This window comes from Dryobates pubescens, chromosome 17 (assembly GCF_014839835.1).
Source record: "Dryobates pubescens isolate bDryPub1 chromosome 17, bDryPub1.pri, whole genome shotgun sequence".
In the NCBI taxonomy this organism is placed as follows: Eukaryota; Metazoa; Chordata; class Aves; order Piciformes; family Picidae; genus Dryobates; species Dryobates pubescens.
The window spans coordinates 23,765,189-23,778,766 of NC_071628.1; the positions used below are offsets into that span (position 1 = coordinate 23,765,189).

Genomic DNA, 13,578 nt, shown 5'->3' on the forward strand with positions numbered 1-13,578 from the left:
CCATCAGCCCAACACCATCATGACCTCTAAGCCAAGCCCCAAAGCTCCATAGCTAGATGGCTTTTGAACCCCTCCAGGGCTGGGGACTCCACCACCTCCCTGGGCAGCCTCTTCCAACCCCTGACCGCTCTTGCAGCAAAGACACTTTCCCTCATCTCCAACCTCTCCGCCAGGACCCCGGAGACCGCTGGACGCGCCGCGGGGCTTGGCGCAGCCGTCTGCGGCTCGTGATCCCGGCGGCGGCGGCGGCTCGCGCGGCTTCCGTTTCGGCGGGAAGCTCTCCCGCCTCCTAGCCCCTCGTGCTCTGGCTCGGCAGCCACCGCGCGTGGCTGGTCTTTCTGGCCAGCAGGTGCTGTGGCCAGGGCCAGCCGTGGTTGTAACTCACAGCAAAAACGCCCTCAAAACATCAGTGTCGACCCAGACTGAGGTAGAACACAAGCAGGTAGCTGTCCAGGTATCTGGCTGTAGAGAGCGCTGGAGCCTGGCTCTTGAGATGCAGGGTAGTGGGGGCAACTCTTGCATAAGGTGTGAGCAGATCGACTGTCTGCTTAATCTGGTGGCCAGGCTGAAGGATGAGGTTGCCAGCCTTAGAAATGTAAGGGAATGTAGGAAAGAGATGAACCAGAGTAAGCAGGCCCTGCAGGCTCCCCCAGCAGAGGCTGGTTACCCAAAAAGCAGAGGGGAATGGATGCAGGTTGCTCTCAAAAGACACAAAGTAAAACCTCCTTGCCTCCCCTCACCTTCCCCACTGCCCTTGGAAAACAGGTATGGGGCACTGGAGGTCAAGGGTGAGGTGATTCTGATGCTGGAGGACACACCATCTGGGGTTTTCCCTGAGGCTAAACAGCCTAAGGCAAAGCAGCCTCAGGTCAAACAGCCTTCCCCTGGCATCAGGACCTGCTCCCTCAAAAAGAGAGGAGGGTAATTGTTATTGGTGATTCCCTTCTGAGGGGAACAGAGGGCTCCATATGTCGGCCAGACCCTTCTCACAGGGAGGTTTGCTGCCTCCCGGGAGCTCAAGTAAGAGATGTTACCAGAAGGCTGCCTAGCCTGGTGCAGCCCTCTGACTGCTATCCCTTACTAGTTATGCAGTTAGGGAATGATGATGTTGCAACCAGAGCTCCCAGGGCTATCAAGAATGACTTCAGGGCCCTGGGGGATCTCGTTGAGGGGTCAGGGGCACAAATAGTTTTTTCCTCAATACCCTTAGTTGCAGGAGGGAACACCATAAGGAACAGGACAGCAGCCATAGACAACAAGTGGCTTATTGGCTGGTGCAGCCAAAAGAATTTTGGAGTTTTCAATCTTGGAGAACTTTCTACTGCACCAGATCAGCTGGCAACAGCTGGAGCACATCTGTCCCAGAGGAGGGGAAAGATCAGAGTGTACGAGAATGGCCTGGCCCTCAAAGGGAAAAAGGTTCTAGGAAGGGAACAGGCAGGTCTCATAGATAGGGCTTTAAACTAGATTTGAAGGAGGAAGGGGCTGGAACCAGTCCCCCCAGGCAGGAGTCTGGGGGTGATAAGCTGGAGCCAGGGGTGAAACCAGCAGCCCAGGTGAAGTGCATGTACACTAATGCATGAAGTATGGGCAACAAACAAGAGGAGCTGGAAGCCTTGCTGCAGCAGGAAAGTTATGATGTAGTTGCCATCACAGAGACGTGGTGGAGTGACTCACATGAGTGGAGCACTGCAATTGATGGCTACAGGCTCTTCAGGAGAGACAGGCAGGGAAGAAGGGGTGGAGGGGTGGCCCTGTACATCAGGGAGGCACTAGATGCCGTTGAGGTGGAGATCAGGGATGATCTGTTTGAGTGCCTGTGGGCAAGAATTAGAGGAAAGACCAACAGGGCTGACATCCTGGTTGGAGTCTGTTACAGACCACCCAACCAGGAAGAAGAAGTTGATGAAGCATTCTATAGGCAGCTTAAGGCTGTCTCAAGATCTCCTGACCTTGTCCTCATGGGCGACTTCAACCTGCCTGACATCTGCTGGGATCTCAACACAGCAGAGAGGAGACAGTCCAGGAGGTTCTTGGAGTGCATGGAGGACAGCTTCTTATCCCAGGTGCTGAGTGAGCCTACCAGGGGCAAGGCTCTGCTTGACCTCCTCTTCACCACCAGGGCAGGGCTGGTGGGGATGTGGTGGTCGGAGGCTGTTCAGGGGCCAGCGACCACGAGATAATTGAATTCTCAGTACTCAGTCAAGCTGAGAGGCAGCAAGAAGACCTCCACTCTGGACTGCTGGAGGGCAGACTGCAGGTTACTCAGGGAACTAATTCAGAGGGTTCCTTGGGAGAAAGCCCTTAAAAATAAAGGGGTCCAGGAGGGCTGGACCTGCTTCAAGGAAGAACTGATGGAGGCGCAGGGACAGGCTGTGCCAATGTGCCAGAGATGAGCCCCGGGGCAGACGGCCAGCCTGGATGGGTGATGAGCTTCTAATAGAGCTAAGGGAAAAAAAGAGGGTGTATCATCTTTGGAAGAAAGGGGAGGCAACCCATGGAATGTTTAAGGATGTTGCTAGGTCTTGTAGGAAGAAAATTAGGGAGGCAAAAGCACATTTGGAGCTTAGACTGGCCTCTGCTGTGAAGGACAACAAAAAGTCCTCCTATAAATACATTAATAGCAAGAAGAAGGGCAGGGACAACCTCCACTCCTTGGTGGACATGGAGGGGAACATTGTAACAAAGAATGAGGAGAAGGCAGAGTTACTTAACACCTTCTTTGCCTCAATTTTTTCTATCAGGACAGAATGTCTTCCAGACAGCTGGCCTGCAGAGCTGGCAGAAGGAGCCAGGGAGCAGCATAGTTTCCCTATGTTCCAAATTGGGGTAGTTGGTGATCTGCTTAGTCACTTGGATCCCCACAAGTCCATGGGACCAGATGGGATCCATCCCAGGGTGCTGAGAGAGCTGGCAGATGAGCTGCCAAGCCACTCTCCATCATTTTTCAGCAGTCCTGGCTCACTGGAGAGGTCCCAGAGGACTGGAAGCTGCCAACGTGGTGCCCATCCACAAGCAGGGCTGGTTGGATGAGCCAGGGAATTCCAGGCCTGGCAGCCTGACCTCAGTGCCAGGCAAGGCCATGGAACAGGTCATCCTGAGTGCAATCACACAGCACTTAGAGGATGGCCAAGGGCTCGGGCCCAGCCAGCATGGATTTAGGAAGGGCAGGTCCTGCCTGACCAACCTGACCTCCTTCCATGCCCAGGTGACTGCCTGGTGGCTGTGGGGCAGCCTGGGGATGGAGTCTGCCTGGACTTCAGCAAGGCCTTTGCCACCATCCCCCACAGCAACCTCCTGGGCAAGCTGTCAGCCCCTGGCTGGGACAGCAGCTCTCTGAGCTGGGTGAGGAACTGGCTGGAGGCTGAGCCCAGAGAGTGGTGGTGAATGGTGCCACAGCCAGCTGGCAGCCAGGCACCAGTGGTGTGCCCCAGGGAGCAGTGCTGGGCCCCATGCTCTTTAACAGCTTTATTGATGATCTGGATGAGGGCATGGAGTCCATCAGCAGTAAATTTGCTGATGACAGCAAGCTGGGGGCAGGAGTTGAGCTGCTGGAGGGTAGAGAGGCTCTGCAGAGGGACCTTGCCAGGCTGCACAGATGGGCAGAGGCCAAGGGCAGGAGATTGAACACAGCCAAGTGCCAGGGGCTGCACTTTGGCCACAGCAACCCCAGGCAGTGCTACAGGTTGGGGTCAGAGTGGCTGAGAGCAGCCAGGCAGAGAGGGACCTGGGGGTGCTGGTCGATGGTAGGCTGAACATGAGCCAGCAGTGTGCCCAGGGGGCCAAGAAGGCCAATGGCATCCTGGCCTGCATCAGGAAGAGTGTGGCCAGCAGGAGCAGGGAGGTCATTGTGCCCTGTACACTGCACTGGTTAGGCCACACCTTGAGTCCTGTGTCCAGTTCTGGGCCCCTCAGTTTAGGAAGGAGGTTGACTTGCTGGAAGGTGTCCAGAGAAGGGCAACAAGGTTGGGGAGGGGTCTGGAGCACAGCCCTGTGAGGAGAGGCTGAGGGAGCTGGGGTTGCTTAGCCTGGAGAAGAGGAGACTCAGGGGTGACCTTATTGCTCTCTGCAACTGCCTGAAGGGAGGTTGTAGACAGGCAGAGGTTGGTCTCCCAGGCACCCAGCACCAGAACAAGAGGACACAGTCTCAGACTGTGCCAGGGGAGGTTTAGGCTGGATGTTAGGAAGAAGTTCTACACAGAGTGATTGCCCTTTGGAATGGGCTGCCAGGGGAGGTGGTGGAGTCCCCATCCCTGGAGGTGTTCAGGAGGAGACTTGATGGGGTGCTTGGTGCCATGGGTTAGTTGTTTAGGTGGTGTTGGATTGGTTGATGGGTTGGATGTGATGATCTTGAAGGTCTCTTCCAGCCTGGTCTATTCTAAACCCTCCCCTGGCACAGTTTCAGGCCATTTCCTCTCCTCCTGTCACCTGAGATCTCTGCCTAAAAGCTAGACTCTAATTATTAGCATCATTATTATCATCATGAATTCCTCCTTCCTGCCCTTTCCCACCAGCTCATATTTCTCCTTGGCCTGCTGTCAGTGTGCTGTGAGTGGCTGGCACCAGGAGCCCCTGCTCAGGTGACAGCAGCTGGTGGTGGCCAGACTGCTGCCCTGTCCATTCATCTGCCAGGAGCAGGCAGGTGGAGCCCCCCAGCCCCACTTGCCAAGGACAGCTCTTAGCAGGTGTGAGCTGTCTCTCAGCTATGCTCCCTGATGGAGCCTGGAAACAATCTGTGACCATAAAGCAACCCAGCAGCCTGGGCTGGCTTCGTGTCCCACAGGCTGCCAACGTGCTCAGCCTTCCTCTGCCTGCCCAACTCACCCAGGGCTGCAGAGGCTCCTTGCATCCTGCCTGGCCAGACTGCCCCACACTACCCAGCAAAGTGAATCACAGAATCACCAAGCTTGGAAGAGCTTGGAACTCCAACCTCTCACCACAGACCCCATGACTAAACCATGGCTCCAAGTGCCACATCCAATCCCCTCCTGAACACCTCCAGGGATGGGGACTCCACCACCTCCCTGGGCAGCACATCCCAAGGGCTAACAACTCTCTCAGTGAAGAACTTTCTCCTCACCTCCAGCCTAAACTTCCCCTGGCACAGCTTGAGACTGTGTCCTCTTGTTCTGGTGCTGGTCGCTTAAGAGAAGATACCAACTCCCTCCTGGCTCCAACCTCCCTTCAGGTAGTTGTAGAGGGCAATGAGGTCTCCCCTGAGCCTCCTCTTCTCCAGGCTAAGCAAGCCCAGCTCCCTCAGCCTCTCCTCACAGGGCTGTGCTCAAGGCCTCTCCTCAGCCTTGTTGCCCTTCTCTGGACACCTTCAAGTCCTCTTTGTCTTGGGCAAACCTTCCTGAACAGCAGGGAATAGTTAATGGGGGGTGGGTTGGGTCTGTTTGGAGCACCTCTGCTACAAGGACAGGCTGAGGGAGCTGGGGGAGTTCAACCTGGAGAAGAGAAGGCTCCAAGGAGACCTTAGAGCAGCCTGCCAGGACCTGAAGGGGCTCCAAGCAGGCTGCAGAGGGACTGTTCCCAAAGGCCTGCAGGGACAGGACCAGGGACAATGGTTTGAAATGAGAGCAGAGCAGATTGAGATTGGATGTGAGGAACAAGTTCTGCAGCAGGAGGCTGCTGGAACACTGCAGCAGGTTGCCCAGGGAGGTGGTTGAGGCCCCAGCCCTGGAGATATTCAAGGTGAGGCTCAATGAGTCCCTGGGCAACCTGAGCTAGTGGAGGCTGTCCCTGCTGAGTGCAGAGGGGGTTGGACTGGGTGACATTCAGAGGTCCCTTCCAACCCAGACCCATCTATGATTCTGTGCATAGGAGGCACAAAACCAAAGGAGTGACATTTCTGTCAGCTGTGGCCTTTGGTTGGGGCTGGTTCTAGTCAAACAAAGAACTTGTGGGCAGGTGAGGGATTTGTAAGTGAATGTCTCTCATGGCTATAAAAACTCAGCCCTCTTGCACCAGGAAGGAACAGAAAGATTGCCAGAACCCCAAAGCTTCAAAACCAGGCTTGGAGTGATCTCTGCCTTCCCCTGATGCTAGATTGAGACTGGAGAGGAGGAGGAAATTCTTTGCAGTGAGGGTGGGGAGACTCTGGCACAGGCTGCCCAGGGAGGCTGTGGCTGCCTCCTCCCTGGAGGTGTTGAAGGCCAGGCTGGATGAGGCCTTGAGCAACCTGCTGGTGGAAGAGGTCCCTGCCCATGGCAGTGGGGTTGAACCTGGATGATCATGAAGGTCCCTTCCAACCCAACCCATTCTATGAACTCTGCTTGTGCTCCTGTGTTGCTCATGCCTCCAAATCCACTGTGCTGGGTGAGTCAAAGCTCAGCTGGCCCTGTGCAGCCCAGCAGAGGCTGGCACTGCTGAAGATGAGCTCATGCTTGTGAGAGCAGTGGCTCCCTGGACTGGAGCTGCTGCAGCCACCTTGGGTTTGGATTTCTGTCCTTCCCTTGATGACACCTGAGCAGCTTCCCTATTTTCTCCAAGTGTGTTGCTTACTGAAGGTAAGTGGTGGCCTGTTTGGGATGTGTGCCCCACAGCAGGCTGGCAGACTTTGACTGGAGAGGTTTTTCCTCAATGGGAGGAGAAGCTTCTTTAGTCTGAGGGGGCTGGAGCCCTGGAGCAGGCTGCCCAGAGGGGTTGTGAAGGAAAGGCTGAGAGCCCTGGGGCTGAGAGCCTGGAGAGGAGCAGCCCCAGAGGGGATCTGAGCAATGCTCAGCAGGAGCTACAGGGTGGGGGGCAAGAGGCTGGGGCCAGGCTCTGCTCAGTGGTGCCCAAGGACAGGACAAAGGTAATGTGAATAAACTTGAACCCAGGAGGTTCCATCTGAACAGGAGGAGAAACTTCTTTGGTGTGAGGCTGCTGGAGGCCTGGAGCAGGCTGCCCAGAGAGGCTGTGGAGTCTCCTGCTCTGGAGAGCTTCCAACCCCCCCTGGCCATTGTGATCCTGGGCAAGCTGCTGTGGGTGCCCTGCTCTAGCAGGGGTGGTTGGACTGGGTGACCTCCAGTGGTCCCTTCCAGCCCCCCCTTACCCCCTCCTTTGCTCTTTGAACTCTGAGTGAGAAGGGGCAGAAGAAAGCTGTTTGGTGTAGTGGGCAGAGGAAAGTCCTTTGGTGTAGTGTATCCCTTGGCCTGCCCTCATCACTCCTGGCTGCTTTCTGCTCCAGCAAAACCAGCTCTCAGCAAACTCTTGAGTAAAACTTGGTCTTGGACATCAGAGCAGTGATTGTTCTCCTTTCTGCTCAGGGATGATACTGGAAGAAGACCTCATTGTGGCCCTCCAGGATCTGCAGGGGGCTCCAAGAAAGCTGGGGAGGGACTCTTGAGGGTGTCAGGGAGGGATAGGACTGGGAGGGATGGAGCAAAACCAGAAGTGGGGAGATTGAGATTGGCTGTGAGGAAGAAGTTGTTGCCCAGGAGGGTGGTGAGAGCCTGGCACAGGCTGCCCAGGGAGGTGGTGGAAGCCTCCTGCCTGGAGGTGTTTGCAGCCAGGCTGGAGGTGGCTGTGAGCAACCTGCTGTGGTGTGAGGTGTCCCTGCCCAGGGCAGGGGGTTGGAGCTGGCTGGTCCAACCCTGATAATTCCAGGGTTCTGAGAGAGGGGTGGTGGCTCAGATGCATTGGTGTCCCTCTGGCCTATGGCAGCCAACCACAGAGCACTGCTGAAGGATGCTGGGGTCTCCAGAGCCTGGCTCACACTGCTTTGACCTGCTGGCTCCAGAGAGGTTTCCTTGCTGTGGTGGACTGGTGAATTCTGGAGGGGGCCAAGGCAGCAGTGCAGAACTAAAAGCAGGAAGTAGATTCTGGGCAGCCTAAAGTACAAACAGAGCTGAGCCTGAAGGCCCAGCCTGGCTGGGGAAGCGCTTCCCTCCTGGTGGTGTCAGCTTTGTGTGCTTCCCAGTGCCCAGAGGAGGAGGAAAATCAGCTAGATCCAGCTCTGCCATGGCTGGGGGGTGGAAGTGGAGGATCTTTAGGCTCCCTTCCCACCCAAACCATTCTGTGTTTCTGTGAAGTCCTCCCTGTGGCTCCCAAAGTTTTGAGGACCTGTGTCAAGCTCTGCAGCAATCCCAGAGGCAACAGGCTGAGAGCAGCAGGAGGCCAAGACCTTCTCTAGCATCACCTGGGCACTGCACTCCCTTGCCCTGCTCACCCTTGGCTGCTTTCCTGCCTTGGAGCTACCAGAACTGATTTCTCCTAGACTGCAGCTGCAAGGAGGGCACAAGGAAGTCGCTCAGGGCATAGCTGCTGCCAGAGCCAAGCAAGTGAAATCCACACTGGAGCTGACCCTCCTCTTTTCCAAGCTGTTTGCTCTTATTTGCCCTGCAAACCAACCTCTCCCTCTCTGCTGGCCAGCACCAATTCCCAGGGAGAGCTGCAGGCTCACCAGCAGAGCCTCCCTGAGGCTCTCATGCACTCTGCTTCTCAGCAGCAAGCAGGGATGTGGCTGAGCCCTTTGCTGCTGCAGGGAGGCTGCTTGCAGGAGAGCACTTAGCCTTGCTGGGGGCACCTTTGCAACTAGAAGCTCATCCCTGAAGAGAGGCTGGTTTCAAGAAAGAGCTCAGAAGGTGGCCAGTCCCAAAGAGCCAGGCTCAGCTGGCTGCCCCCCACACAGCTGGCAGCAGCTCTGCTTTGGCCACCCACCCTCTGCCAGGCTGCCTGGGACCAGAGCCATCACCTCCAGCCCAACCCCACCGTGCTGAGGGAAGGGTGGGTTTGGAAGTGCCTCTGGTGCCCTGTGTCCAGGACACTGCCCTGCTCAGGAATGCCAGCTCCCAGCTGTTCCAGCTCCTGCTGTCCCCAGCTCCTGCCCTGGAGCAGCAGGGTCTGATGAGCTCCTGTTCCACAGAGAGCCAGGCCGTGCTCTCCAGGCTCTGCACTTGCCCTGCTGAGCTCTGCTACCCTCACCCCCTCTCCCAGTGGCTTCCCACTGCCCTTCCTACAGCCTCTGCAGGCCTTCCTCAGCCACTTAACAAGCTGCAGTGTTTGATGCTCTGTGGGGTCAGGGATGCTAAGTCACTACTGCCAGAGCCTCTAACCCCACTGGGCACCTCAGCATCCATCTGGAGGGCTTACACCCACACAACAGAAACTGCCAACCCTGTGGAGAGATGGAGCTGCAGTCCTTGGTAGTAAGCTCTGACCTAGCAGTAGCTACACAGCAACCTCTTCAGAGTGCTGGAACAACCACCTGGGACAAGGCAGAGACCAAGAGCTACGATCAGGAACAGAAGAGCTGCATTGACACTAACTGGGGCTGAGGCCACCGTGGGGCAGGGGGCAGGGCAGCTGCCTTGCCCCACAGAGCAGGAGGCAGCTCTGGAGATGCTCCTGCACCAGAGCCCATCCTACTCCTCTGCCTCCTGGCTCTGGTGCTTCTCCTTCCTCCCCTCTTCAGCCTCTGTTGGTGCCGAGGTCTCCTCGGGGCTCGTTTCTGAGCCTGATTCTGGCTCCAGCGGCAGCGAGGGAGGCTTGGCAGGAGGAGCTGCAGCTCCAGCACCTGGGGAGAGGACACAGAGTTACTGCATGGGGTCTGGCTGTTCCTTTTGCCCTTCAGGCAGCAAGGGGGTGCAGGACAGCCACAGCTAGGAGAGACCCTCAGCTTTCTCTGCCTAGCAGTAGCTTATCCCAGCTCTTCTGAGAGTTACTCAGCCAGCAACCACACAGTCCCTGCGGTGTGGGGAGAGCCTGGCACAGGCTGCCCAGGGAGGCTGGGGATGCCTCCTCCCTGGAGGTGTTCAAGGCCAGGTTGGATGAGGCCTTGAGCAGCCTGGGCTGGTGGGAGGGGTCCCTGCCCATGGCAGGGGGGTGGAGCTGGATGATCTTTAGGGTTCCTTCCAAGCCAAACCCTTCTGTGACTCCCTGAGTCTCATGCAGCTGCGAGCAGCCACTGCCAGCCTGGGAATTAACTCCTGTCCTGGAAGGGAAAACACTTCCCCTGAAGCTGGTTTATGCTCAAGCTAGAGTCCAGACCACAGCAGTGTTCTCAGTCCACAGCTCTGGCAAACTCAGGAGGAGTTTTCAGGCAGTCAAAGTGGCTCCTGGCAGAACAAAACCAACACAGAACCCTCCCATGCTGAAGCTGTTCCTACACTTAGCTTCAGGCTGACCACTGCTGCTCTGAACAGTGATGCTCTTCTCTGATATGGACAATAAAGCCCTCCAGGCAAACCCTAAACTCCTGCCCCCATTCATTTTCCAGCTTTTCTGGCCAAGCCCTCCCTGCAGGGAAAGGTTTTGGGTTTTTCCCATGCATGAGAGATGGAACAGGTCCTCAGGAGTGCCAAAGAACCAGGCCTGGATTGCACAACCTCTCTCCTGGTTCAGCCCCCAGGCAGCAAGACTCAGAGGGACAGAAAATGAGCAGGATGAGCAACAGCCCAAGCACATTCCTCTTGGAAGCCAAGGGCTGAGAGGAGGTCAGGCACTGGCTGGGGGCTCGGGAGATGGCTGCAGCAGGTACAGCTACCAGCAAAAGCCACCTAAGGCTGAGGCTATCTCCCGAGCAACCTTCAGTGGCCTGCACTAAAGGGCACCCAGCAGGGGAGGGAGCTGGCTGGCTGGCTTCAAAGCAACCCAGCTGCTGTTAATTAATGATAAAGCACTTCAGAAGTGTCCTTCATTTCCCCTCTCTGTGCACTCAGCTCCTGGGCTCTGGCGAAGGAGGCCAAGAGGCTTCTGAAACCAGAGCAAGAGCTCAAGCCCATGCTAATGGGAGCCTTGCCCAGTGTGAGCCAGACAGGGAGACTGTGAGCCAGGCTCCAGTGGCTCTCCACACCCTGCAACTGCACCAGGAGGAGCATCTTCCTTCCACACCTCCTGAGCTCAGGGATCTGCCAAAGCTGTGACCAAAGGCTGAGCTCGCTGCCGTGCCAGCAAACTGGCACCCCCCTAGCACCTGCTGGCTCTGCTCAAAGGAAGAGAGAGGTCTCCCCTCCCCCAGCCCTGCTAAGAGGAGCACAAGAGAGGTACCTGTGGGCAGCTGCATGGTTTTCCCATAGCCTGCAGCTGAGGACATGGCTTGACCCAGGGCCTGGTTAGAGCCCAAAGGCTGCTGAGTGCTGGAGGATTTCCCTGAGCCTGCAGCTTTCTGCTTGGCTTTAGTCTCTTTAGGAGGCTTTGTCCAGAGCAGGCTCTCCCCAGCCTGCAGGGCAATTCCCATCTTCTGGGCAACTTCCACCATCTTCTCAAGAAGCAAAAGAAGAGGAGACCATTGTAACCAGGAATACTGCAGACAGCAACAAAGCCAACCCCACACAACCCAGCCCTAGGACCCCAGAGCTGTGCAGAGGTGCTCCAGGGACACAGCTCTGCTCATTCACTCCCTTAATGAAGAGGGAATCTTGTCTGGCTGGGTGCTGATTGAAGGATTGGGCTTCAAGGAGCAGAAATGCAGCAGCAGCTTTCAGCAGGCTCCACTCAGGGAGCAGAACTTCTGCCCCCATCACTGGGCTGCAGAGTCTCAGCTCCTCCCCATCTGCTGCACCTACCTCAGGGTCAAAGTCAGGAGTGCTGCTCTCCTTCAGGGCATTGACCTTCCTCTCCATCTCCTGGTACTGGCAGAGGGCTCCCTTCTTGTCGCCCTGGTTGTAGAGCAGCACGGCGTAGTTGAGGTTGATGAGGGGGTTGGACCTGCAGCAGGCACACAGAGGGCATCACTGCTCCTCCCTTGAGGAGTGTCAAGGGGCACAGCCTGCACTGGGCTGGAAGGGATCCTCAAAGCTCACCCTGTCCAAACCCCTGCAGGCACCAGGAACACCTCCAACTAGAGCAGTCTGACCTTGACTGTCTGCAGGGATGGGGCCTCCACCACCTCCCTGGGCAGCCTGTGCCAGGGTCTCCCCACTCTCACTGTGCACAGCTCCCTCCTGATGTCCAACCTAAATCTCCCCTGCTCAAGGTCCAAACCACTGCCCCTGGTCCTATCCCCACAGGCCCTTCTGAACAGTCCCTCCCCAGCCTCCCTGCAGGTCCCCTTCAGATCCTGAAATGCAGCTCCAAGGTCTCCCTGGAGCCTTCTCTCCTCCAGACTGATCAGCCCCAATGCTTTCAGCCTGTCCCCACAGGAGAGGAGCTCCAGCACTCTGAGCATCCTGGTGGCCTCCTCTAGACCCTCTCCAGCAGGTGCTGTCCCCGAGCAGCCCAGCCTGGGGACACAACAGAGTCCCACATGCTTGGGGAGGGACCTGGTGCCTGGGCTCAGCAAAGCAGCCCCACATCAGTGACTGCAGATGGCCTCACCCCTGCCAGGCTCTCCTCTGCAGCAGCCACTTTGCATGTAGGAACCATCCCAGGACTGTCTCTGGCGAGTGCCAGGTCACATTCAGGTGAGGTTAAGTGAGAGCTGAGCTCTGCTCTGTCTTCTGGGGGAGCAGCTTGGCATGGACAGAGCACAACAAGCCCACACAGACCACGTTTTCCACAGGAGCTGTTGTCTTCACTAGGACACAGCAGCCCTGCCCAGCAGCTTCCCTTCTGCCATAGCCAGGAGTGTGAGCAAACCACACCAGAGGGGAAGTCTGCAAGTGGCAGCAAGCTGGGAGAGAGTGCTGAGCTGCTGGGGGCCTGGGAGGCTCTGCAGAGGCACCTGGCCGGGGTGCATCAATGTGCCAAGGCCAGTGGGATGAGGTTCAACAAGGCCAAGTGCTGGGTGCTGCACCTGGGTCACAACAACCCCATGAAGGCTCCAGGCTTGGGGCAGAGAGGCTACAAAGCTTCCCAGTGGAAAGGGACCTGGGGGTGTTGGTCAACAGGCAGCTGAAGATGAGCCAGGTGGCCACCAGCATCCTGGCCTGGAGCAGCAATGGTGTGGCCAGCAGGGCAGGGATTGTCCCCCTGCACTCAGCACTGCTGAGCCCACTCCTCAAATCCTGTGTCCAGCTCTGGGCTCCTCAGGTTAGGAAAGAGGTTGAGCTGCTGGAAGGTGTCCAGAGAAGGGCAACAAAGCTGGGGAGGGGTCTGGGGCACAGCCCTGGCAGGAGAGGCTGAGGGAGCTGGGGTTGCTTAGCCTGCAGAAGAGGAGGCTCAGGGGAGACCTTCTTGCTCTCTGCAACTCCCTGCAGGGAGCTTGGAGCCAGCTGGGGGTTGGGCTCTGCTCCCAGGCAGGCAAGCAGCCCCAGAACAAGAGGACACAGTCTCAAGCTGTGCCAGGGGAGGAGGTGGAGGTGAGGAAAAAGTTCTTCCCAGAAAGATAAATTTGCCATTAGGCTGTGCTGCCCAGGGAGGTGGTGGAGTCCCCATGCCTGGAGGTGTTGAAGAGGGGACTGGATGAGGCACTTGGTGCCATGGTTGAGTTGCTCAGATGGTGCTGGGGGAGAGGGTGGACTGGATGAGCTCAAAGGCCTCTTCCAACCTGGTCTATTCTATTCTATTCTATTCTATTCTATTCTATTCTATTCTATTCTATTCTATTCTATTCTATTCTATTCTATTCTATTCTACTCTACTCTGTCCTATTCCTATTCCAGTTCCATTCCATCCCTCAGCACTCTGGATCCCAGCCTGGTTGTGCAGAAGCAGAATGTCACTGGCCCCAGCCCAGGAGCTGGGGTGGAGCTCGTCCAGGCTGCAGGCTGTGCT

General features: G+C 56.9%; 1 protein-coding gene across 1 annotated transcript in view; it reads right to left on the reverse strand.

Annotated features, from left to right (window-relative positions):
* Positions 1 to 9,292: 9,292 nt before the first annotated feature.
* Positions 9,293 to 13,578, reverse strand: part of BBS4 (Bardet-Biedl syndrome 4) — a 79,638-nt gene continuing 75,352 nt past the window's right edge. Inside the window, exons 14-16 of the mRNA XM_054168835.1 lie at positions 11,490 to 11,631; positions 10,972 to 11,182; positions 9,293 to 9,499 (exon numbers count right to left, since the gene is read on the reverse strand). Of these exons, the coding sequence (XP_054024810.1) occupies positions 9,348 to 9,499; positions 10,972 to 11,182; positions 11,490 to 11,631 (505 nt within the window). The 3' untranslated portion in view covers positions 9,293 to 9,347. The remainder of the gene's footprint in view (positions 9,500 to 10,971; positions 11,183 to 11,489; positions 11,632 to 13,578) is intronic.